This window comes from Rhinopithecus bieti, unplaced genomic scaffold (genome assembly GCF_001698545.2).
Source record: "Rhinopithecus bieti isolate Rb0 unplaced genomic scaffold, ASM169854v2 scaffold_8035, whole genome shotgun sequence".
Classification (NCBI taxonomy): domain Eukaryota; kingdom Metazoa; phylum Chordata; class Mammalia; order Primates; family Cercopithecidae; genus Rhinopithecus; species Rhinopithecus bieti.
Window position 1 is genome coordinate 1,231,130 of NW_016806092.1, and position 26,114 is coordinate 1,257,243.

Sequence of the window (26,114 nt, forward strand, 5' to 3'; positions counted from 1 at the left end):
TATATATATATATATATATATGGGGAGAGAGAGCATCTGTGTACATTGTAGACCATACAATAAAATTGTATACATTTTACTTCATGTACATTGCATGTATTTTAAGGATTAAGAATGTAAAAATAGTCTTTCACTTTTAGCTTGATATTTACCCTTTCCAGTGTTCTTCATAACTTCCTGAAGATAGGAGTTTTACTTTGGTTTCATTTTCCTTCTCCATGTCTTTTAGTTGGGTTGCTAGTGACAAAATTCTCTTAATTTTCTTTCACCTGAAAATTTTCATTTCACCTTAATTTTTGAAATATATTTTCACTTGATATAAAATTATAGGTTGACTTTTTCTTTTTCTTTTACCATCTCAGAAACATTCCTCTATCTTCTCTTCTCCATAGTTTAAGATGAGAAATGTATAGCCCCTGGATTGTCATTTCCCTGTAAGTAATCTGTTGTTTCTTCCTGTTTGTGTGCAAGGTATTCTCCTTATCTTTGGTTTTCAGAAGCTTGACTATAATGTGTCTACATATGCTTTACTGCATATTTATCCCATTGGAGGATTGTTGAACTTACTAATTTTGTACATCTCTGCCTTTTCTCAAATTTGGAAAGAAGTTTTAGTAATCATTCCTTTAAATACTTTTCTACCTCTCCATCCTCTCCTGAGAATAGGTACACACATTAATTTTTTTGATATAATCTCACAGCTTTCTGTAAATCTTTCACATTTTTCAATATTTTCCCTTTCTCCTTCAGAGTGGGTAATTTCCTTTAAACTATTTTCAAGCTTACTGAATTTTTATTATTTCTATCCTGCTCAAATCCATTCAGTCAACTTTTAATTTTACATATTGTATTTTTCACATCTAAAGTGAAAGTTTCAATTTACTTTTTTTAAACGTTTCTCTTGAGATATCTTTTCATTTATTACAAGCAAATTTCCATTACCTCACTAGGTATATTCATAAAGTCCGTTTCAAATTTTATGAAAATCATAACACATGTGTCATCTCAGGTTTGAATTGTTTATTTACATTTTTAAAGAAAAGGTTGCATTTTGCTGTTCTACATATGCCAGTGATTTTTACTTCTATACTAGAAATGTTGTTGTTATATTGTAGAGCAAGCATGAGCAAACTATGGCTTAAAGTTTTACTGGAACACAGTGACACACATTTTTTCATTAATTTTCTATGGCTGTACTCAAGCTACAATGGCAGTGTTGAATAGTTGCAACAGAGACCACCTGGCCAAGAAGCCTAAAATATATACTATTTGGCAATTTACAGAAAGAGTTTGCTGACCCCTGTTGTAGAGGCTCTGGATTCTGTTATATTCCTTAAAAGACTGTAATTGTTTTCATAGGCAATTACATTAATTAGATATAAACTGGAAATTTTGTCTCATCTATTGTAGGCTGTAGCTCATATCTTAGATCAATTCGTTTTTCTCTTATCTGTGCTATTTGTAGGGTGTGTTGTGTATGTATAGGTCAGGTGCCAAGGGAAGACTTAAGCGCCTCTGATTCTATTCCCTCTGGGATTCTCCCTTCAGTTTATGGCAGCCTTGACCACCTCAGTTTCTGTCTTCATGACTCTATAAGATGATATGTTTTTCCCAGTTGGCACCTAATGTCAGGACACAATAGTGGGCATCTGTCAGGTTAAAGTTGCAAAGATGATGAACTAACCTTGTGCCAGTTTTTTCAGTTCCCCTCAAAAGTGTGCCTGTTGAATGCAATCACTTTCACAATTGCCATGCACAAAAAATAAAATACGTAGGAATACAGCCAACCAGGGAGGTGAAAGATCTCTACATGCAGAAATAGAAAATACTGCTCAAAGTAATCAGAGGTGACACAAATGGAAAACCATTCCATGCTCTTGTATAGGAAGAATCAGTATTGTTAAAATGGCCATACTGCCCAAAGCAATTTATAGATTCACTGCTATTCCTATTAAACTACCATTGATATTCTTCACAGAATTAGAAAACCTACTTTAAAATTCATATATAAACAGAAACAAGCCCAAATAGCCAAGACAATCAAACAAAAAGAACAAAGCTGGAGGCATCATGTTACCTGACTTCAAACTATACTCCAGGGCTAGAGTAATAAAAACAACACGATACTGGGACAAAACAGACACATAGACCAATGAAACAGAAGGGAAAACTCAGGAATAAGGTTGCACACCTACAACTATCTGATCTTTGACAGACCTGTTCAATAAATGGTGCTGGGATAACTTACTAGCCATATGCAGAAGATTGCAACCGGACCCCTTTTTAGGCCATACACAAAAATTAACTCAAGATGGATTAGATACTTACATGTAAAACCCAAAACTATAAAAAACCTTGGAAGACAAACTAGGCAATACCATTCTGGACATAGGAAGAAGCAAAGATTTCATGACAAAGACTCCAAAAGCAATTGCACCAAAAGCAAAAGCGAGAGAGAGAGAGAGAGAGAGAGAGAGAGAGAGAGAGAGAGAGAGAGAGAGAGAGAGCGCGAGGAAGGAAGGAAGGAAGAAAGGAAGGAAGGAAAGAAGGGAGAGAGGGAGGGAGGGGATCTAATTAAACTAAAGAGCTTCTGCACAGCAAAAGAAACTATCAAGTTTCCACCAAGAGTGGACAGACAGCCTACAGAGTGGTAGAAGATTTTTGCAAACTATGAATCTAACGAAGATCTAATATCTAGCATCAATAGCAAACTTAAGTTTACAAGCAAAAAACAAGCAACCCCAATAAAAGGCAGGCAAAGGACGTTAACAGACACTTTTCAAAAGAAGACATACATGCAGCCAACAATCATATGAACATTGCTAATCACTAGAGAAATGCAAATCAAAACCACAATGTAATACCATCTCACACTAGTCAGAATGGCTACTATTAAAATGTCAAAAAATAACAGATGCTAGTGAGATGTGGAGAAAAGGGAACACTTACACACTGTTGATGGAAGTGTAAATTAGTTCAACCATTGTGGAAAACAGTGGGGCAGTTCCTCAAAGAGCTAAAAACAGAAATAGCATTTGACCAGCAATCCTATTACTGGGTATATACCCAAAGGAATTGTAAGTTATTCTGTTACAAAGACACATGCATGCATATATTTACTGCAGCACTATTCACAATAGCAAAGACATTGAATGAACCTCAATGTTCATCAGTGATAGATTGGATAAAGAAAATGTGGAACGTATACACCATGGAATACTATGCAGCCATAAAAAATGAGATGATGTCCTTTGCAGCAACATGGATGGAACTGGAGCCATTATTATTAGCAAACTAATGCAGTAACAGAAAACCAAATACCACATGCTCTCACTTACAAGTGAGAGCTAAATGATAAGAACTTGCGGACACGGAAGGGAAGGACACACATTGGAGCCAATTAGAAGGTAGAGTCTAGGAGGAGGGAGAGATCAGCCAAAATATCTAATGGGTACTAGGATTACTACCTGGGTGATGAAATAATCTGTACATCATACCCCCATGACACAAGTTTAGGTATAACAAACCTGCACATGTACCCCTGAACTTAAAAGTGAAATTTATGTATTTATTTATTGAGACAGAGTTTTGCTCTGTTGCCCAGGTTGGAGTGCAGCGGCGCCATCTCAGCTCACTGCAACCTCCAGCTCCCAGGTTCAAGCAATTCTCCTTCTCAGCCTCCTGAGTAGTTGAAATTACAGGCACCTGCCACCACGTCCGGTTAGTTTTTGTATTTTTAGTAGAAACAAGGTATTACCATGTTGGCTAGGCTGGTCTCAAACTCCTGACCTCAGGTGATCCACCTGCCTCGGCCTCCCAAAGTTCTGGGATTACAGGCATGAGCCACCATGCCTGGCCAAAAGTTAAATTTAAAACAAAAAGTGTGTTGCCTTGGTTCATTCTCCAGAGCCTTCAGAAAGTTGTTGTTTTGTATTCTGTTCACAGTTTATAGTTGATACCTACAAGAGGGTTGGTTTTTTGAGAAATTAATCGACAATTCCAGAAGGGGAATCTTTTATCTTAATTCTGTATCATTTTCTTTAAAATTTAAAATAGGCTCTTCCTTCTTTTTATTGTTTTCTTTTCTTTGGGGGCCTCCATTATATAGATATTAACAGTTCTCCTTTAATTTCTTCTTATTCCCTTTCTTTATCACTTCCTGATGTAACTATGAAAGAGTACCCTGCAGCTTGCTGCTTCATTCATTGGCTGTCCATGGGTTACATTTCCCTTTCTATGCCTATCACTTTACTTCTGCCAGTAGCTATGTATGTGGAGTGGAGGAGGTGAAAGAGAGAATGTCAGACTTAGTCAGCTGGCAGTGGCCAAATCTTTCTAGGATAAAGTTAAAGGATATACCCAAAGGATAAAGTTTCTGTTAAAGGATAAAGTTTCTAGGATGTAAATGAGCTAGGTTTCTAACATTTCTTCCCATTAAAAGAAGGTTTATAATTAATGTTTAAATCCAATAAGTGTTACATTATGTAGTCAATGTTTATTAAGATTTATCCTCATTGTTATCAGTCTCTTTGCTTACCATTGCTTTTCAGTCCTTTCTTATAAGGTCATATTTCTTTTTCTTAAAGAACATCATTGAGAAGCACCTTTGGGACAGATCTGTAGAAGGTAAACACTCAGTGTTTGTTACATTGAGAGGGTCCTTATTTAACCTTCAAACCTGAATAAAATTTTAGATGAGTTCTGGAGTGTAGATTGACAGACTTTTTTTTTCTCTTTTTTGCTTCTTTGAATATATCATAACTTCACCTCCTTACACTGGTATCAAGATATCATCTTTGCCATGTGCCTAATCTGAAGAGAAAACTTGCCATATTTGACATTTATTATGATATTTGCTGCAGATTTTCTTAGATGCCCTTTAATTTAAAGAAATTAATTTCAATGACTAGTTTGCTAAGATTTTAAGTGAATGTTAAATTGCATCACGTATTTTGTATCCACAGATATAAAAATCATAGATTTTAAGTTATTGATGTGCCCAAGTACATTAATTAAATTCCTAATATCAAACTTACCTGTATTCTGAGAAGAAAACCTAATTTGGTCATAGCTAGATTCAGCCTGTTAAAATTTGTTTAGCATATTCAGATCTTATAAATGAAGTAGATCACTACTTTTACTTTCTTTTAAAATCCCCCTCTAGTTGGATATCATAGTGTTTAAAAGTTGTACAGGAACATGAATAAAGCTGTAGGCTATTATCCTCAGCAAACTAACACTGGGACAAAAAAAAAAAAAAAAAAAAAAAAAAAACCACACACACAGATAACTGCCGGGCTCAGAGGCTCACGTCTGTAATCCCAGCACTTTGGGAGGCTGAGGCGGGCGGATCAACTGAGGTCAGGAGTTCAAGACCAGCCTGGCCAACTTGGCGAAACCCGTCTCTACTAAAAATACAAAAATTAGCCTAGCATGGTGGCAGGTGCCTGTAATGCCAGGTGCTTGGGAGGCTGAGGCAGGAGAATCGCTTGAACTCGGGAGGCAGAGGTTGTATTGAGCTAAGATCATCATGCTACTGTACTCCAGCCTGGGTGACAAGAGTGAGACTCTGTCTCAAAAACAACAACAACAAACCAATTACCACATGTTCTCACTTACAAGTGGGAGCTAAACAAAAACTTATAAACACAGAGAAGGAAACAACAGACACTGGGGCCTACTTGAGCGGGGAGGGTGGTGGGGGGGAAAGGAGCAGAAAAGATAACAATTGGATACTAGGCTTAATACCTGGGTGATGAAATAATCTGTACAATAAACCTCTGTGAAACATGTTTACCTATGTAACAAATCTTCATATGTACCACTAATCCTAAAATAAAAGTTAAAAAAAAGTGATGCCCTCTTTTTCTGTTCTCTAGAAAGTTTCTGTGTGTTAAGAATCTACATTCCTTCAAAGAGTGTTCGTCTTTGGACAGGTGTATTCTTTGTGGGAAGATTTTTAACAGGCTTAACTAGTCTTTGGTTATAGAATTGTTCACCTTTTCTATTTCTTCTTGATTTCACTTTAGTAAATTTTAAGTTTCTATTTTTCAATTTCATATAGTTTTCAAGTGTATTGGCATAGATTTAATTATAATGTCTATTTTCTGTTTGAACTGTTATCTGTTATGCCCTCATTTGTTATTCCTAGTAGTATTTATTTTGCCTTCTCTTTTGCTTGATTAATTTTCAATTATGTTAGTCTTTATAAAGAACTAGAGTTCAGCTTAATTTTCCCTTTTGAGTCTTTGTTTCCTATTTTAGTACTGTCTCATACACACACACACTCACACAGTTATTCTAATTAAAATAAAGCTCTGTTATTAGAAAAGAATGTTTCTAAAATTTTATTTTATATCTGAATTACCTTTGCAATCTGTTAAGTTATTGAAAATGTATTTCAGACAGTAATGCAGGGAAAAGAAAGTAGTTATATGTCCAAGGATTAATTATTACTTCAATGCACATGCAGTTAAAATTGTCTTATTTTAACATAAATTTCAGAACATCTTAATGGAACTATTTGTTGTAAAAGACAGGCATGGGTACAGGTTAGCTTTGAAGATAAATTTTATAAGATTTGTACAGGACAATTAACCTTCCATTTCAATACATAGTACATTTATGTAACATTTTAAAAGCCTATTTGAGATAAAAATCCAAGTACATATTACATTCTTTCAATAAACTCTTTTGTTATAGAAGCATAACAAAGGAATGTTGTATTATTTTTATTAGTTTGCTAGAAAATGCTGGGTTGTGCATCTCTGTTGTGGATTCCTATGCCAAGCATTTTAAGTTATAGATATTTTCTTAACTGATTTATTAAGTGGTTTCAGCAACTAAGTTGAAAAAAATATTTCACTCTTGCCTGTGTAACATATGGACAGTGTTTGGTTCTAATGTAATACCGTAATTCCCCATTCTGCCCTTTAGAAAGGGCTTGCTATTATGTACCTCTAATGTGACATATCTGAGGTATTCCACTTTTCAAGGTGAAAACTATACATACTATTTCTGCAACGTTTTATTGCCTTGTGACAGTTTGGTTTGAATTTCTAAATCTCAGTTCCTTTTAAGACTGAGGCTGTCATTTATTTACCATAAGATCCCTAGACCTGCAGAACAGAAAGGGTAAAAGACATCTCTGAGAGAGATTTTATTCTACGTGACCATGCTTATCTTGAAAAGCTGCCAAGTTTGCTTGTGTGCTCTGAGTGTCTCAAGTAGGAATCAATTAGAGTACCTGCCGTTTCAAATAGCAGCAGATAATGGTGGAAGAACAGAATGTAGACTACCAACAACGTTCAACAAGCAAGCATTATTCCAAAACTACAGTGTAGATTTGCTTTTTCAGTTCAGTATGCATTGGTTAACTAATGAACTTGAATAAAATAACTATTGTTATGAGATAACTAAGTTTTATTAAATGCAAGTAAAGAAAATTCTTCTTTGAAATTTTCTTCTAAAGAAAATTCAACATTTGACCCCATAATTATCAAACATCCTTGACAGACGGTTCCTAGATGGGTGAAAATTTTAGAAACAAAATGCTCAGGTTAGATATCTGATAATTGAAATACTCTTAAATGTCTCCACAAAAGTACATGAAAAACATTTGACCTCTTTGCCTATGTTCAAGAGTTTAAAATTTTACAAAGGGGCAATATGGTTTATAGGTGTTCTTTACAATAATTTTCTAGATGAATTTTTAGTAAATGCTATGGGCAATTAGAAGCACACTAGTTAAGCTAAACTATATCCTAAATATAATAAGATATATTTGTGTGACATATTTTGAAGCTGGAAAAAAGGTCACAGAAAAGAAAATAAGGTAAATTAAATATATCTCACTCTCTCCATAGACTATTGAATTTTAAAAGCTACAAACAGTTCAGAAATCTAAAGTATAGGAAAATAATATGTTGGGATTTGCAACAAAATAAGTATTAGAGCAATTAAATATTAAATATATTGAAAGAATATATGTTTCAAATAGGCATGTCACAATTTAAATATATTTTTCAAATATATGTAATAGATTTGAGTCATAAGTTAACTTTAATTTTGCTGTGATTTTTAGTCTGTTTTGAACACCAACACTAGAATAAGTTTCCCAAAATAACCTATTATGTTATTAATCTGCTGCTGGTCAACTGCTAAATGGCTTATTTTTCCCTACAAACATAAAGTCCCTAGTCTTTCCTGACTCTTCTGTCTTTTCAACCTTGTTTTTTGCTACTCTCCCTCATGATATCGCTACTCCCCATTGCACCGGTCTGCTCACCTTTTCATAACTATGCCTTTCCCATTTCTACTTGTTCTGTCTTTATTGACCTGTTCTCCTCCACCCTCTTCTCCCAATGTCTGGATAGGTAGTAACACAGTCATCTTCGCTACGGATTTAATACTCAACTCATTTTTTTTTCTTTTTTGAGACAGAGTCTCACCCTGTCACCCAGGCTGGAGTGCAGTGGCACTGTCTCAGCTCACTGCAACCTCTGCCTCCTGGGTTCAAGCAATTCTCGTTCCTCAGCCTCCTGAGTAGCTGGGATTACAGGTGTGCACCACCACACTCAGCTAATTTTTTAAGTCACTTTTAAATGTCCTTTATGGATTTCATATTTCTGCACAATTGTTAACAATATTTTTGAGTCTAAAAAATGTCAACCACCTTACAGAAATAGAAAGTCTTTATTAATGTGTGTGTTGGCCTCTTCTTATCTGTCTGTGAGCTGACCACAATCATAGCTGTGTCTGAGGTTTTGACAATTTTCTATTACATTTCCTCAGAGTTCTCTTTGCTTATTGTTGCCATGTTTCAGCTGCCTTATCCCAGTATTTTTTAATCCCTTTAACATTTCCCTAGAAAACTTTCATTGTGTTCTGAAGATGTCAAAATCCTTCATATTGAGGTAAAAAGTATTGGTAACAATTTATTGAAACATACACACTAAGGCTATATTGTGTCAGGGGTCAAGACTGTATAATGAATTAATAAAGTACTAACCATGTCATTTAAGCATAAAAGCAGAGCACAAGTGGGAATAGAGTTTAGGGCAGCAGACAATGAATTTATAACACAAAAACAAACACTTATTCTTCCAGCTTGTCCATGTGTCATAGTATAAATGATTATTTCTGTCTTAAGTTTTTCTGTTGTATCTTGTGTAACCATATGTGTTTTATTTAAGGAAGTTTTAAAAGATTTAACTTTAGTAAACAGAGTTTTCTATCATTATGTATCAATCTTCCCATCACTATAAATGAGCCCTATACTATTTCAATTACAGGTTTAATATTTTAAGTACCTAAAGCATATTTTTCTTCAAATAACTTTTGTTGTTTTACCAAAATAGCTTTCTTAACAGTGATTGGCTTCACTTAAAAAAATGTGATACCTTCCCCTTATAGTGTGCCTTTGTTTTCAGCATGTTATTTGCACAGGATTATGGTGCAAGGTAGAAGGTGAGAAAGAATGTAAAACCAAACTAGACCCACCAATGGATGGAACTGACTGTGACCCTGGTAAGGTAAGTCATTTGTGTTGTCTGAATTTAATAAGTATACTAGGTGAAACTTGAGAAACTTGCTTAGCACTGATGGAATTATTTCAGTATATACAAAAATATTAGTATTTCATCAATTTTAACATTTATACTTAATAAAATCCGTGGTTGTTTTGTTAATATCAATGTGGTGGGGTTTTATTTTATTTGTTGTTGATTATGAGAATGTTGAGAGTCATATATATACATTAATATAGCAAAATGTGAACTTTTTTAACTTTTAAACAGAAGTAAATTAAGCACAAATAATAGCATAAATGGTAAAATTTCTCATCACCGATGAATACTTTCAAGTATAAAATCATTGACTTAGGAGAGCAACTGAGTATTTTTTCCTTGTCAATATAATAATCATCCATAAAATATTCCAGTTGACATTTGGAGACTAATAAATATTTGGCTATCTGTGTAGTTTAATGTACTTCATAAGACTTTAAAAATTTATTAGTATACATTTCCAGATCAAAATAACTGCTGTTGAAAATTAATTTGCCTTTGAGGAATATGAAGAAGATGGATTTCACATGCATTTAATAATTATGGTTAACATAATCAAAGGATAACAGATCAATAGTTTACATAATTTTCTAATGTGCATACTGTGATGGGAAAGTAGAATTGTTATCACTGTACTCAATTGCAAGATCAGAAAGCTTGCCTCTGAAGAGCATGAATGTGTATTACATTTGAAAATAAATAGCAACATAAAGAACCTATAGATTACTTATGGTGAAATACTTGAAGAAAACATGAAATTATGTGGAATTTTATTTTAAAAACATATTGATTTGACAAATGGACAGAAATGAAGGTATTCAACTTCTAGAACATCATCCGAAGAAAGTACACACACAGACGCACATATGTACACACACACATGCACACAAAGATGCTTAGGTAAGGATGCAGTTTGTAATGGGGAGAAATGGAAACAATAATAATATTCATTAGGAGATGAACGGTCACAATGTAGTTGTTAAGAAATGAGGAAGATACCTATGTTCTAACCTGAAGAGATCTATAAGACATGGCTGTTAGCTGATAGGCATGTCAGAAATATTGATACTTTATAATATGATTTGACATTTAAGGAAAATACAGTTTGTATACACACACACAAGCACACACACACAGAAGTATCTATTTTCAAACTCATAAAATTAGCTAGGCGTGGTGGTGCAGGCCTGTAATTCCAGCTACTCAGAAGGCTGAGGTGGAAGGATTGCTTGAGCCCGGAAGGCAGAGGTTGCAGTGAGCCGAGACCGCACCACTGCACTCCAGTTGGGTGACAGAGCCAGACCTTGTTTCAAAGACAGAAAAAAAAAACAAAGAAAAAGAAAATATAAACACAAAACTCCAAAGTGTAACTAGAAATTACCTCTTAGGAGGGAAGTAGAATTGATGGCTGGGAGTATATCAATGAGATGGGTGAATATAACTTTTCTGCAGACATTTCTGGATTGTTTGACATAAGCATGCAGTCACTTATTACTTCTATGATTTCTTTAATTAGAAAAGACAAATGTACAAATTGTTTACATCCAAACTATTTTGAAAAAAAAAACTAGAAATATTTTATCACTATATGTTATCAGTAAGAAACTGATTCCTTAGAGGGAATTGCTGTGAAATATCAGTTAATTGTTTATAGACTGTTCCAAATATTTCCTATAAGCTTAAACAAAGCATCAGAATTTGGGTCTGTTTTTTTTTTTAAATATATACACAAAAGTACAAGAACCTTTGTATATCAAGCAAGCCTCCTGATACTGTGCTGAGTAATTTATTGCTTGAATCATAAAACTTTGCACCATTTTTATCATCCCTGAAACACAAAAGCAGTAATATTAAGAGATAACCAAACATGAGTCCTCAAACGTCACATAACTTGTTCATCTTTAGTTTTTTAGCAATATAAAATCTCTTTATTTTATGATCTGGCACCTTCAATATTTTCTGCTATAATTTTCCCTTGTATGTATAAACATAATTTACCTTCTTGAAATCTTCAAAACAAACTTATTTTGGCAGTTAAAACTGTAATTACTAAACAAAAGTAAAACGTTTTGTTTTCCTATAATTGTGTTAATGATACTCTCTTAGAGGTTCTGTAATGCTTTGTATTTTGAAATAACTAATGAACCTCTCAGTTTTCCAGGCCTTGTGGGCTTCTTCAAATACTCATCTCTTCCAGCTCTTGTAGAAGCCATAATGAAAATAGCTTGCAACACTCTGCCATTGTGTGCAGTATTGCTAAAATATTTGAATGCCTGCAACCTCGCATTAAACATTGCTAGTTCAGTACATTGCTATCCAAGAGACAAAGCTTGGGATTTTGTAATTGATAACATTCTAGTGATATTAATCAAATTGTATAAATCTAGTTAATCTAAGAGTATATAATTACATCTGAGAAGGTGCTTATAGAATTCTATACTTCTGAATGATTTTTAACAAAGAGGTTTATATACTCTTCATGGACAGCACATTGTAAATTGAAAACAACTTGTTTTCTTCTCTTTTTATATTTTTTATATAATTTTCATATTTTGCAACTTACAAATATCAATGTGTGGGCATTTACATTTCACAGAGATTAGTGGGCAAAATGATTTATTAAAAAATAATAAATGTATGTATTTTACTTTCAGTACTTGCTAGGAATGAAAAGAGGGGAAAGAGACATTAAATACCAATTTACTAGAACTTTAGACTGTTTGGAAGGATTCTATGTAATATATTTTAGTTATTTATTTTCCCAAATTGAGATTCTTGAAATTGCCATCATAATTTATTATTAGAAACAATGAAGACTGTAATATCCTAACATATCACAGTGTGCATATGTACACAGCTTTTTGCTTCCTCTTCTTCTCTTTCCCTTCCTCCTCTTCTCTTTTCCACAATATATGTACAAGATTTGATCAGAGGCTGATCAGACTCCTTTGACATCTTCACAGACCCCTTTCAAATGTGTGTTTTCATGAACTTCCTAGACATGTCCACATAAAAATTTGGGAGTATAGAACTATAATTAGTCTGTTAGGTCACGCACTGTCCTCAGGTGGTCTATATTACATAATTCCTTAGTACTTTTATAAATCAGACTGAATTAGTAGATAAGACAATTTTTTAGTGTTTTCAACAATACATAACTTATTTTTTGAGGCTAAAAAGTACAAATGTTATATGAAACAAATCATGCTGCTCTCCATAATAACCCTAATGATATTTATGGAAAGCATCATTAGGATTATTTTACATATCTTATATAACATACTATATAATAAACAAAACATTTAACACTTTCCTCATTGTTGAAGCACAGAACCATATAGAAGACACAAAAGCAGATATCCTCTAGTTTCATCCAGACATCTGGTTATCTGCAAGGTGACAAACTTTAAATATTATGCTATACTTTCTTCAAATTTCACTGATCTGTGTATGCAAATTGCTTTGCATATCTGTGTCCATTTCTCTTCATCTGCCAGATGTGTTACAGTTTAAATGATGTACAAATCTAGGTCCCAGTCCTTTCCAGAATATTTTAGTCTGCTGTGAACTCTAGCCCAGGCTTTCAATGCCAGCTTGCTGCTAAATGGCCAAGGAGGTATGATACGCACTCTGGGAAACATAAACACCCTTAAAGTAGGCTAAAACAATGCGACCAATTGAAGTTGGACGACTTTCACATTGGATTTTTTTTTCCATGAATGGCATAACATTTTTAAGTCCTTAAAACAAGTAAGTAATGTAGAAGTTTTCACACGGTTTGTTTCTCCTTTTCCAATTTGTAAACTGCATCTTTGTACAAAACCCAAATTTATTTAATGAGAGTCTTAGCATATTGATATTCTCTGAGTTGTTGATGTTTATTTTGTTTTCAAGTTTAGATTAAAATCTTTTGAATCTAAAAGAGGTTGACTTTAAATGTTGACATTAGAGAAAATCTACAGGGACTAATCATTGTATTGCCTATAAAAGTAAAGCATTAATGGAGCCCACACAAAACTATATAGTGTAGTCTTCTTAATTCTCTTTTCTAAAATAGCAATAAAATATTATCACAGTAAATTATAAAACAGATGAATAAATATCAGAATGAACAGAATTTTGCTTAGAATTCTGAAAGTATTAACATAATGATACTTATAACTCTATTATTATTATAGTTAGCCCTTATTAAATCCTTGGTAAGGGCTATACATTGTGTTTAATGCTTCATTCAACTCCTAAATAAACTGATAGGTAAATATGATTATCATTCACATTTTAGAAATGAGCAAGCTGAGAATCAGAGCATTTCTGTAATTTCCTCAAAATCCTTTGTACATTGTGTTGCCATTAAGTGTAGAAGTTCCTTTAGGGCTAGGAGGATCAACTTACTCAACCGCATCATTATACAATCACTAATCTAAACGCTTGTAATCATACTTATTATTCTCAATATGATTTTGTTACTTTTACCATGTTTGCTATGACCATCATCTATTTGATTTTCAGGAATGAGGAGAAATTTTAATAACCTGTTCCCCAAATTCTAGCAACCATTCCTGGGTGACCATCAGCAATCTCTCTCACTGCTTTTGTTTTCAGTGAATGAAAAAATAAAATAAAAATAAAAAAGAGAATGACTACACTCCTTTCTCTTATTCTAGTTATCTTTACCAGTTAATAGATACCAAGTAAAGTACAGAATAATTGGCATGAAATGACAGAATTTCAGCATCTCATTGCCCACATCTTTCAAACCAACTTGCTATAATGTTAATGGTTGAACTTGATGGGAATTCTTTCAGGGAAAAAAAAAAAAACAAAACAAGCATAAAGGAAAGTGCTAAAATCAAACAGTATTTTTTAAATATTGCAAAGTTAAAAAAGTACCGAGTCACTGACATTTCATATGAAAATTACTAAATTTGCTAAAAATGTCTGCTTTCACATAGGACATTTATTTCTTGTTTCCATTCTTATTACTCTGAGTTTTTTGTCCCTTTTAAATTATTATCTGTTTCTTAAATGTGTTGAATTTTCTTTCCTGGTTGTGCAACCTCAGATTCCCTACCCACTACCCTATCTCCATCACAAGAACTGAATTCTTAGGACTATAATAACAAATATTTGTGCACTGCTTTCCCGACAAGACTGTATCTGTGAGAATTGAGCAATTATATTACTATGACAAAAACACAAGTGCCAACTTACTTTTGATCTTTCCTAATTCCCCGTGTTTGTGGCTCTAGTAGACCTGATTTAATTGCAATTCCAGTGACATTATAGGCCAGAGAATGATTTTCAGTTGTGCCCTGATTTGTTCACCTAAGACATAACTTTTGGAATAGTGGTGTAAGGCTGGAGAATGTACCAGCAGGACCTCAGCACCTGAACATCTGGCCGGAGAGTGGAGCCTGTGGAGTCCTTGTAGCCGAACCTGCAGTGCTGGGATCAGCAGTCGAGAGCGCAAATGTCCTGGGTAAACTCAAAGTTCCTGGTTGGGGGAGGGCATTTCTTCAAGTTTGGAATGCAAAGGTTTTACTGACAAAGCATGTTGGAAAGCAAAAGAAGCCCCTCAAACTCTACTCACGTTGGAAAACAGAAAAGTCCTTCAAATTATGTATTTTAAATAAAAACTGCCTTTAAGACGAAAATAAAGACCAACCCTTCTAAGAATAAATAATGAAAGCTACAAAAGGTTATTTCTTGAGTAAATCTATAAAAGATTTCAATAAACAGGGAGATGTGTATTAGAAAAATTATGTGAACATTTACAGGAACTGGGAGAAGAGCAGAAGGATGATAAGAAAGAGAATGAGAACAAAATTAATGACAACAAGAGCTAAGACTAATGAAAAACAGAAACATGCTAAGCACAGGTACAGACAGGAATTATTATGGGATCAGCTTGTTAAACCCCATTATTCCTAGAGGAATTCTAGGAAAGTGTGAGAAAGTCATTCCAGCTTGTGAGCTTTAAACTATTGGTGTAGAGGTCACATGCAGTTTTAAAGAATTTATATGAATTTATTTAAAAACATCTCCTTAATAATTCTAAGAACCAGATTTCTTAATGGGCATTTGAAGGCTATTTTCCCCTCAGACTCTGCCCTTTACTCCAATTTATCATTTTCATGGCAAGTGGGCTTTTATTCCTCATGTATTGTGGAAGGTATATTGATCAAGGATTAGAAAATGTATATAGTCAAAGAAATAAATATATCTTGCTACTACTAACATTTAATGTGTCCAAGTTTTCAAAAGTGAATATAATATAAAGGGTTATATATTATTAATATAATGGCTTTTAATTTAAAAACTGGGTAGTTAACATAAAAAAAGTAAAACTGATTATTTGTGCTTTCTTTTCTAGCCTAGGTTCTGAAGCAAGGGATTGTAATGGTCCCAGAAAACAATACAGAATATGTGAGAATCCACCTTGTCCTGCAGGTTTGCCTGGATTCAGAGACTGGCAATGTCAGGCGTATAGTGTTAGAACTTCCTCCCCAAAGCATGTACTTCAGTGGCAAGCTGTCCTGGATGAAGGTATGACCAACTAGATCACCACCATCTTTGTTAACTAGATTTCTAGGTTTGCCAAGTGTTTTTACAATAGTCAGATTATTTTACGTATTATCTTCAAAATATTTCTGAACTTTAATTTTTTCTACCTGTACTGACATACAATAACCACAAGCACTGACAAAAATATATTTTAAAAATATGAGGCGCTGTTACCCCATACCTATTAGAACAATGAAAATAAAAAGCAGTGACAGCACTAACTGCTGGTGAGGATGAGGAGAAACTGGATTTCTCAGGCATTGCTTGGTGGGATTGTAAAATCGTGCAGCCACTTTGGAAAATATAGTTTGACAGTTTTGTGAATAACTAAATGTACACTAACAATATAGAAATCATACTTCTGAGTGATGGAATACTCCTCAGCACTAAAGAGGAGCAAACTATTAATACATGCAACATCCTGATAGATATCAGAGCATTATGCTGAGTGAAAAATGCCAACCTCAAAAGGTCCCATGCTATATGATTTCATGTGATAATATTCTTGAAATGATAAAATTACAGAGATGGAAAACAAATTCATACAAATTAGTGGTTGCCAGGGATTAGGGATGGTAGTGGGGAGAGGGATGGATATTACTATAAAGAGGTAGCATGAGGAAGATCTTTGTGCTGATGAATAGTTTCAGACCTTGATTGCTGCAGTGGTTGCACAAATCTACAAATGTGATAAAATGGCATAGAACTATACACACACAGGTACCAATGCCAGTTTCCTGGGTTTGTTGTGGTTCTATAGTTACTAAGGTATAACCATGGAGGGGAAACTGAGTGAAAGGTATGTGGGAACTCTCTGTACTATTTCTGCAAGTTACTCAAATAATTATTTCAAAATAAGAATTTTAAGAAAATTGTATGCTGCCTTATTAGTTAAGAATGATATGCCAAGCTAGGTGACTCACATCTATAATCTCACCATTTTGGGAGGCCAAGGCAAGCAGACTGCTTGAGGTCAAGAGTTTGTAACTAGCCTGGGCAATATGCCAAAGCCCTGTCTCTACCAAAAATACAGAAAAAAAAAATTGGCTAGGTGTTGTGGCATGTGTCTATAGTCCCAGCTACTCAGGAGGCTGAGGCAAACCTTGAGGCAGAGGTTATAGTGAGCCAAAATGGTGCCACTTTACTCTAGCCTGGGTAAAGTGGCACCTGTCTCAAAAAAGAAAAAAAATGATAATGCTTGCCCGTGGTGAGTGGGCTGTGGGTGTGGGCTGAGTTGCAGTTACCAAAAGTGGTGACAGATTATCTGATTTCATTGTTTATGATGCCTCTAGTCTCTCTTTTCTCCCCTTAGTCAATTTGAACTTTGCTTTCCATCATTCCAATTACATTCTTCTCAATAACCTAAACTCCATTGGCTGTCCATTTCAGTGCCCCCACTGATGAAACCCTTTTCTCAGAATAGCACTTACATACAAGCAGTAATGGAAACAGCCAAACGATGGGACAGATTATTCCACTACTAGTGGTGGTGGGGGGAAATATAGCAGCCATCAGATTGATTACCTCCTTATTTTCTGCTATCAAAACACGTTAGCCTAACTTAGGATACCTCATCTGCTTTCTGCTATATGGCAGAATTTTAATTCCTTCTTTCCAAGTCCAGTCCCTCCAGTTGTGGCCTTGATACCATCCCCATCTTCCCTTTTCAGCTATCTTATTGATTACCCCTACTTTCTCTCATATAGTTAATTTTCTCTGTTTTGGATCATTCACATTTAATTTTTTAACATATTTAAGACTCTCCCACTAAAACATAAAAACTTCCCCTCAAGATCATAGCCATCTTGAGCTGGTGTACCTACACGTTTCTCTCCTCACAGACACCCTTCTCAAAAGACCTGCCTGTATCCCAGCCCTTTGTTTTCTTCCCTTCAGTCTGGATTCCACCAACACAAGTCTTTCTAATGTCATCCAGAGTCTCATGGAAACGAAACGTAATAGTTTCCCATCCTCTTCTTAGTTGACTCTTAAATACATTAAGGTGGCTGCTCACCCCCGTGGTTCTTGGAACACTCGTGTGCCTTGCTTGGTTTCCGTGTTGTAACACTGACCTGGCTTTCCTGCTACATCTCTGGCGTGTTCTCCTTCTGCCTACTTCAAACACTATTCTGTTTTCACTCTTCATTGTCTTTTTAGGTGATCTTATCTGTTCCCATTACTTCAAATATGCAAATAATACATGAGTTTACATCTTCAACTAGATTTTCCATTTGAGCTCCAAACTTGTATGTACAACTCCCCTCGTTGATACATCTAATTGGATATTTGCAGGTTTAAGACCAAACTCATGATCATAACCCTTCCTATTCATGTCCATTTGATCCTCTTTAGTGTGTCCCATCTCATTGAAGGTAACACTTGCTTTTCAGTTGCACAAACTTGATCGCCTGGTTTATAAGGATATTTCTATGGCCTACCCCCTTTAACTTCTCCTGCCTCATCTCCATCATTCTCTTTTTTAGACTCCTATATGGCCAGATTGACTTCCATTCCACCGCTTAGATACATCTGCTCTCTTATTTTTGGGCCTTTACACCAGCTGGGTTTTGGCATAATAAGCTTTCCTTCTCAAGCTTTGACATCGTTCTTTATTTATTTACCTTGAACACTTCTGCTGATTTTTGGGACTCAGTGTATGTCAATTCCTCTAGGAAGAAAGAATCCCTCTGATCCTCCAAATTATGTGTGCCTTCCAAGTACCACACACACAACCTGTAATAGCACATTTTATTGTGTCTGCATTCCCTCTAATGTCTGTCCCTAGTGTATCATCTATTGTATATTAAGTGTCCAATGAATATTTGTTAAATAAATTTGAATACATAGCCAGTAACTTTTTATTGTAAAAATATAATCAATATGACTGTTCACATCATGAAAATTTTCTGATTATTTGAGTCGTAATCCTGTTTCTACTTCCAACTGGCTGTGACAGTTAATAATGTCAAGTTTATTTGAAACCCATTTAATTATGTGTGAAATAAGATACAGAAAATAGGTGTTCTCCAAATTAAAAAAAAATCAAGAGTTGGATGTGCATCAATTTAAAACACTAAAGCTGTTAGAAATCACAATTAAAGGGACTTCTGACTCTTATAAAGTGATTTATATCATCAAATAATCCACAATAGCTATTTGTATATTCAGCAGGATACCATTTGTGATGATTTTGCAACACGTATCAATCAAACTCATCAGTCTGTATTTCAGATAAAATATACAACAGTCACTAGCCTACATGTATTATAGCACTATGGAAGAAATGGAAATATATAATTCTTTAAAAAATATCGTCTTAATAACATGTGACACCTTAAAATACAAGTGGCTATATCTGTTATATAATACATGAATCCCTGCCTAGGAGAATTAAATGTGGGGTAGCAATGCAGCAGTGAACATTTATTTTTAGAGAAAAGACATGCGTGGCTTCAACATTTAGGTATTTCACATACTTTGTGTGTGCCAAAATTTGGCTGAAATCCATGTCTAATGCATATCTTGGAAACAGTTGGTCTCTTAAATCAAGACAGAGCCTGCCTGCCAAGTATGGCATGTTACATGGATCACTACAATGTCACAGCCTTGAGGGCATACTCCAAAAATGAAGAGTGGTATCAAATGTTTATGTCATCTGTACAGCTGAAGTCAGCAGAGTGTATTTGTAATACGTTATAAAAGGAGAAATACAAAGATTTTATCTGAATTTTGCTTGAAATATGAATGGAATTTTCTAGGAGACTAACTCCTTTCAATATTATTTATTCATATATCTGGTTTGCTCTTCTCTTCAATGAAAACTACAGAAAGAGCATTATATATACCATTTTTAAAGTGTTACAATTATAGCAGCTGTTTTTAAGTTCAAAGATATGACATAGTAAGCAGTCATTGAATAAACATAACCTACTTTGAGGTGTGAGAGCACACTGAAATGCTTTATTGCAGCTTATAATGGCATCTTAAAGGAAAATTTCAAAACCATGCACATTAAAGGCCATGTTCCAACTCCCCAAAATTGTTGAGAGCAGTATTCAGAAGCCACATGTGAAAACTGTTTGAAATGTTCACTTCTGAAGGCTCATTTAACTGTCTGTCTTCTCTTTGCAAAGTGATACCCTGTTCCTTGCCTCTGGCTGTTATTTGGTATTTATAGAATCCCATCAGCATACGTGGAACTTTACTGAAGACATAAGGGAAGATCAGTGTCAGAGACTGTAAACTTTTTTCCATTCTATTTATATAAGCTTAATAAACAGTAAAGGACCTGACTGGTGTCAAGCCAATAGAGTAGTAAGTAGCATGGAAATTGCTCTGAGGTTTCAGATTTGGATAGTAGTATTACTGGTGTTACCAAATACTACAGCTCTTCTGTAGGAGGCTTAGAAATGGACACAACACTTTAAAAATATCGTGACACTTTCTGAGCCTAAAAGGCAAGGGTTTTAACCCCAAACATCCTATCTCATTGCTGAATGAGGCACAACGAAGACAGCTGTTTGGGAATTATTTACCTGGGGTCATGGTTCTCAACCTACATATTGTATACAACGACATGGTTTCTGCATAAGTGGTGAAGGGGACAGAGTTCTCCCAAGCACATCACTAGTTGCACATAACTACGGATGCTCTCATGGGATGGTATTGCATTTCAGAACAATATTTCTGTTGCATTGTAGTAACAATCCTAGTAACAGAAATGTTTTTTACAAATGCAATTGTTACTACAATCCCAGTAATAGAAAATTTCATGAGAATTCTCATCTGAGAGGCTCTTGTTTCTCCCTGTAGACATTTTTTCAATTAGAAAATGTCAACTATGTAGAAATAAAAATTAGCGCACTGAAATTTAGAAGTAAGACATCAAGAAATAATTCAAGCATGAAGTAAATCTTAACCAGGACTTAAAGATAGGTACCATCCTGGTGCCTACTAAAGTTGAAGAGGATATCATTTCAAAAAAATATGATCATAAAATTGGGGTGTGCCAATTATTATTCAGGGAGGAGGTCTGGATTGTGTGTGCTAGATATATTGAGCCATAAAATAACAAATGATATGTTTTAAGGTAATTTGAAGCCAGATTTCTTAGAAGATTAATATTCATTGAACGTCTCCAGGCACCTAATATATTACACATAGAAATCTTCTAATGTTATCTACTCTAATATTATATTACTTAATTAGCATTGAATTATATTTTTTACTCAATAACCATTCTGAAAAATGAAGCTTAAGATAAAATATGTATGCAGTAACTTTTCTCATTTCTTTTATCCATTCTGTATGTAGAAAAACCATGTGCCTTGTTTTGCTCTCCCGTTGGAAAAGAACAGCCTATTCTTCTATCAGAAAAAGTGATGGATGGAACTTCTTGTGGGTATCAGGGATTAGATATCTGTGCAAATGGCAGATGCCAGGTAAGACATTCCAAAAAGAAGAATTTATATGTTGAAGGAAAATTGTGGGACCATTGAGCAACTTCACAGTATGGTTGAAAGCTTTGGACTAAGATTCAAAAGATACTGCTATAGTCCTGCCTTGACTGTGACCTTGAGCAAGTCTGATATACTTTGAAACCTCATTTTTTCATGTGTGTAATGATGGGTTTGACTTGGTACTCCGTAAAATCTATTACTAACTGAAAGAATCTGAGATTTTGATTGTGTAATATACATATTACAGGTTTAAACTTGGAGCACTTTGGACATTTTATATCAAAATATTTCAGACCAAAAATTCAAGCACTCTAGTTCTCCTTGCCTTGTGTCTAAGACTGAGCCATGAGGCAAAAATCAATAAAATTGACCTTATAACTCATATTCAAGTATCCTTAATATACTTGAATCAGATGATTTTTAAATGCATATTCAACTTTCTTATAATAAACATTTTATTTGCTTTTCTCTTTCTTTTAAAAAATTTCCATTCACATGCATGTGTGTGTTTTTCATCTATGTTTAGAAAAAATAGAATTCCTGTTAAAGTGATTATGAAGAGCACAGTGGAGAGATCAAAGTGTAGAAGTGAGCAGTTGCTAGTCATGGTTCTCCCACTGTCTCAAGTTGACATTCCCTGGAAGATCAATATGCGCAAAGTTTAATGCCAAGTGTTTTCATGATCATCATCTATGTGGAGTTAAGGAAGAGGCAGGTTTGGGAACAGCATGAAATCAGGCTCTGGTGCAGTCACAAGACCTTAGCTGACCCCGTGGGAAGCACTTAAACTGCCATGGGGCTTGAGGGTTGTTACCATTTTGGGTGAGAAAATCAGGCCATTTACTCTCAGCATCTACTATTGTTTGGATACAAGCTGCCCCAGGAAGTGGCTACAACCTTGGGGAAAGCTGGTTTCCTTAGTCTAGATAGTTTCTGACAAACTTTCCAGAAGCAGGAGAAAAATAAATCCTTTAGCAATGAAAGAGGTTGCTGAATGGAGTGGCACTGAGTCTGTGACAGCCTTTAGGAAACTGTTACTGGGCAAATCACTTAAAATATATTTGCATGCATTAATTAATCTGTAAAATAAAGTTGGTAGACCATTGGTCATTGACTTTGTGCTATATACCCTCCTTTGAGAATTTAATGAAATTTTTTTCCTCAGAAAAATGTACAACTGAACACACACAAACACATATACATGCACACAAATGCCAAAAATTGAAAACAATTTCAAGCAACGAATGGATCAATCCATGGTCCAATAGAAGCGTATGCACTTCTGGGTAAGAAGCTGGGAACAACACAAAACTTAAATGCTTTCCCAGCTCTGAGATTCTGTATTTTGCCAGTAGGCTATAAGTTTTAAAGCATAGAATCATGTAAAACCATTGGCATAAGAAGCAGTCTTTTGACTATATATTAATTTCTTTTATTAACAGAATATGGCAATTACCAAAATGTAGTTTTCATTAAAAAATATAGATATTTTACCTATATGTATTTTGTTTTCAGAACTATATGCTCTACTAGTGAAACCTTCATCTCATCATTATATGTAAATCTGTTAGATTATTGTATGTCTTAAATGAATTTATTTTTTAAATTGTGTATGTCAAATATAATAGCCTAAATTGCTATGCTTTTTACTTAACAGTATTNGCTCTTCCGAACGTAGTTTTTCATTAAAAAATATAGATATTTTACCTATATGTATTTTGTTTTCAGAACTATATGCTCTACTAGTGAAACCTTCATCTCATCATTATATGTAAATCTGTTAGATTATTGTATGTCTTAAATGAATTTATTTTTTAAATTGTGTATGTCAAATATAATAGCCTAAATTGCTATGCTTTTACTTAACAGTATTGTATAAGCCAAATCTTTTAAAAGTCCCTGGGCAAAATTAAAATTACAGCAAAACAACAAAGATTTTGCACAAATACTATGTGGACCTGATGATTATAATTAAATTAGAATTATTTGAAATGGATTGTGACTTATAATGGCATTAAAACACTTCAAGATTCTGGCTTTTTAATTAAAATGCTTCATTTAGTCTTTCAATAAAATTGAAAACATGCCTCTCTAGTTTTTCTGACAACCCTTAGCAATTGGGGGTTTGACTAGAGTGTTTTATCACTGAATATACAGCACCAAAGCTGAATACAGCATTACAGACTTAGTAAATGAAAGGCAATCGAAAGCAGACAACCTTCTCTGGTGACCCATTTTGGTTCTGTGACGTTTCTCTTACTGAAAACGATAAAGAAGGCTGGAGCCTGTATATGATCATGTTATTTGCGTATCTCCCGCACACCAGTGGTACCTCAGGTACTTGCTATCAGTGACGTGGCACTGCCTCTTCAAAGTAGTTCATCTTCAACTTTTGGATTTATGTAAGCATATTTTGATATGTGTGGATACTTAAAACTACCAATTATAAGATACAAAATATTTATCTTTTATTTTTAAAATATATGATTATTGACCTGTAGTATATATGTCTATTCCTTACTTTTACTTTAGATTTACAGACCTTGTAATATCTTAGTTAAAGGATTGGGAAAAACTAAAAAACTGCTAAGTACCAACTTATTTCGTAGTGGAACTATTATTTACTGTTTTCTCACCATTTGCCAAGAGGCAATCTGGGTACCACAGATAGAGCAATAAAGATACTTTTATCATTTCAAAAACACTCTAGCTCTCCTCAACTTTTTCCTCATTTGAACATGGAGAGACTTTTCTTCTCAACCCAGGACTCCCAGATCAGGCTCCTGCTTAATGTTCTCTTCACATACTTGGTTGTGTTCTGAGCATTTCCTGTGATGGCTACTTCTTTCATCTAGACATTCTCTTTATTTCTCCCTGAATAAGCTTTGACTTACTGATCAGAGTTCTGTGCTAACACTTTGTACCTCTTGACACTGATAGGACCCCCTTGACAAAAGGAAGGAATGCTGTATTGTGCAGTTTTAATGTGACTTTTGCTCCCAGCATATCCATCCTGCAGCTGCATTTAATAATCTGCTAGCTTCCTCCACCCCAACACCAGCAGCACCAATCACAAAGATTCTGTTTTTCTTTCTGTTGCATTTAATATTTTAAAATTTCCTCTAAAATAATTGGAACCTATTATAAATGGATGTATCATCGGTCTCTGTTCCAAATCCTTCTTGATTAGGAGGAATTGTGTAATACTACCATTTATTTCTGACAGTACAGACATACTAAATTCTGCCCTTTGAGTATGTACAACTTTGCCTCATCAATGGGGAGCAAACATTATTTACAAGAAAAGAGGCAATTGATTGGGCCTTAGAAGATTCATATTAACAAAATTCTTCTGGGAGCTTATAAAAATTAATTCCCCAACTGTTCATATTTTCTTAAAGCAACCATGGGTTGTGAGGCGTTCTTACTCACATTCATGTGCTAGCTGCCAAAGGAGATAGGGATAAAATAAACTGCAGTTGATTTATGAACTGTAGTAAAAATAAACAGCTATGCTCAGTTTTCCAGAAAGTTAATATTTACCATTTAGCACTTACTTTACAATCACTTTAAAAGTTAAGCCATCCATATAGTGAAGTATATCTGTTCTTTGTTGAGTAGAAGGAATTAAACTAATCATGATGCATTTAATAAAAATGTGATTTCCTTTGGGACTTACGTACATTTTTCTCAATAATATTTTTTCCAAATTACTTTATGGTGTAATTTAATACTTACTATAAAAGATACTCTATGCTGGTCAGAGTGGCTCACACCTATCATCCTAATACTTTGGGAGGCCAAGGCAGGCAGATTACTTGAGCTCAGGAGTTCAAGACCAGCGTGAGCAACATGTTGAAACCTTGTCTCTACAAACACACAAAAAAATTAATCCAGCATGGTGACACATGCCTGTAGTCCCAGCTACTCAGGAGGCTGAGGTGGGATGCTGGCTTCAGCCTGGGAGGCAGAGGTTGCAGTGAGCCGAGATGGAGCCTCTGCCCTCCAGCCTAGGTGACAGAACCAGACCCCATCTGAAAGAAAAAGAAAGACAGAAAGATAGATAGAAAGGAAGAAACACAGAAAGAGAGAGGAAGGTATGTAGGTAGGTTAGCTCTCATCTTGGTAATTTTACAGATTATGTTATTTGACATTGGCTTGTTGTATTAGCTTGCACCAGAGAATATGACATTTTATAATATGACATTTTATAAGTTTTACAATTAAATATATCTGGTTTATAGAGACTATGTTTGTCCCAAATTAGTAGTAAAACAAAAAAGAATACCTCTATTTATGATGTGCTGTCATTCTCTTGTTACAGAAAGTTGGCTGTGATGGTTTATTAGGGTCTCTTGCAAGGGAAGATCATTGTGGTGTATGCAATGGCAATGGAAAATCATGCAAGATCATTAAAGGGGATTTTAATCACACCAGAGGAGCAGGTAATTTTTCTTTATTTTTTCATAAATATTAATCCCTGCAATCTTTGGGGACACAAATTACATTGAATTTAACTTAAGAG

General features: G+C 34.6%; 1 protein-coding gene across 1 annotated transcript in view; it reads left to right on the top strand.

Annotated features, from left to right (window-relative positions):
* The window catches only part of ADAMTS19 (ADAM metallopeptidase with thrombospondin type 1 motif 19), a 271,163-nt gene that overhangs the window by 159,575 nt on the left and 85,474 nt on the right, over nucleotides 1–26,114 (top strand). The window contains 5 exon segments of the mRNA XM_017874729.1: nucleotides 9,432–9,533; nucleotides 14,915–15,045; nucleotides 15,940–16,112; nucleotides 21,444–21,571; nucleotides 25,914–26,034. Of these exon segments, the coding sequence (XP_017730218.1) occupies nucleotides 9,432–9,533; nucleotides 14,915–15,045; nucleotides 15,940–16,112; nucleotides 21,444–21,571; nucleotides 25,914–26,034 (655 nt within the window).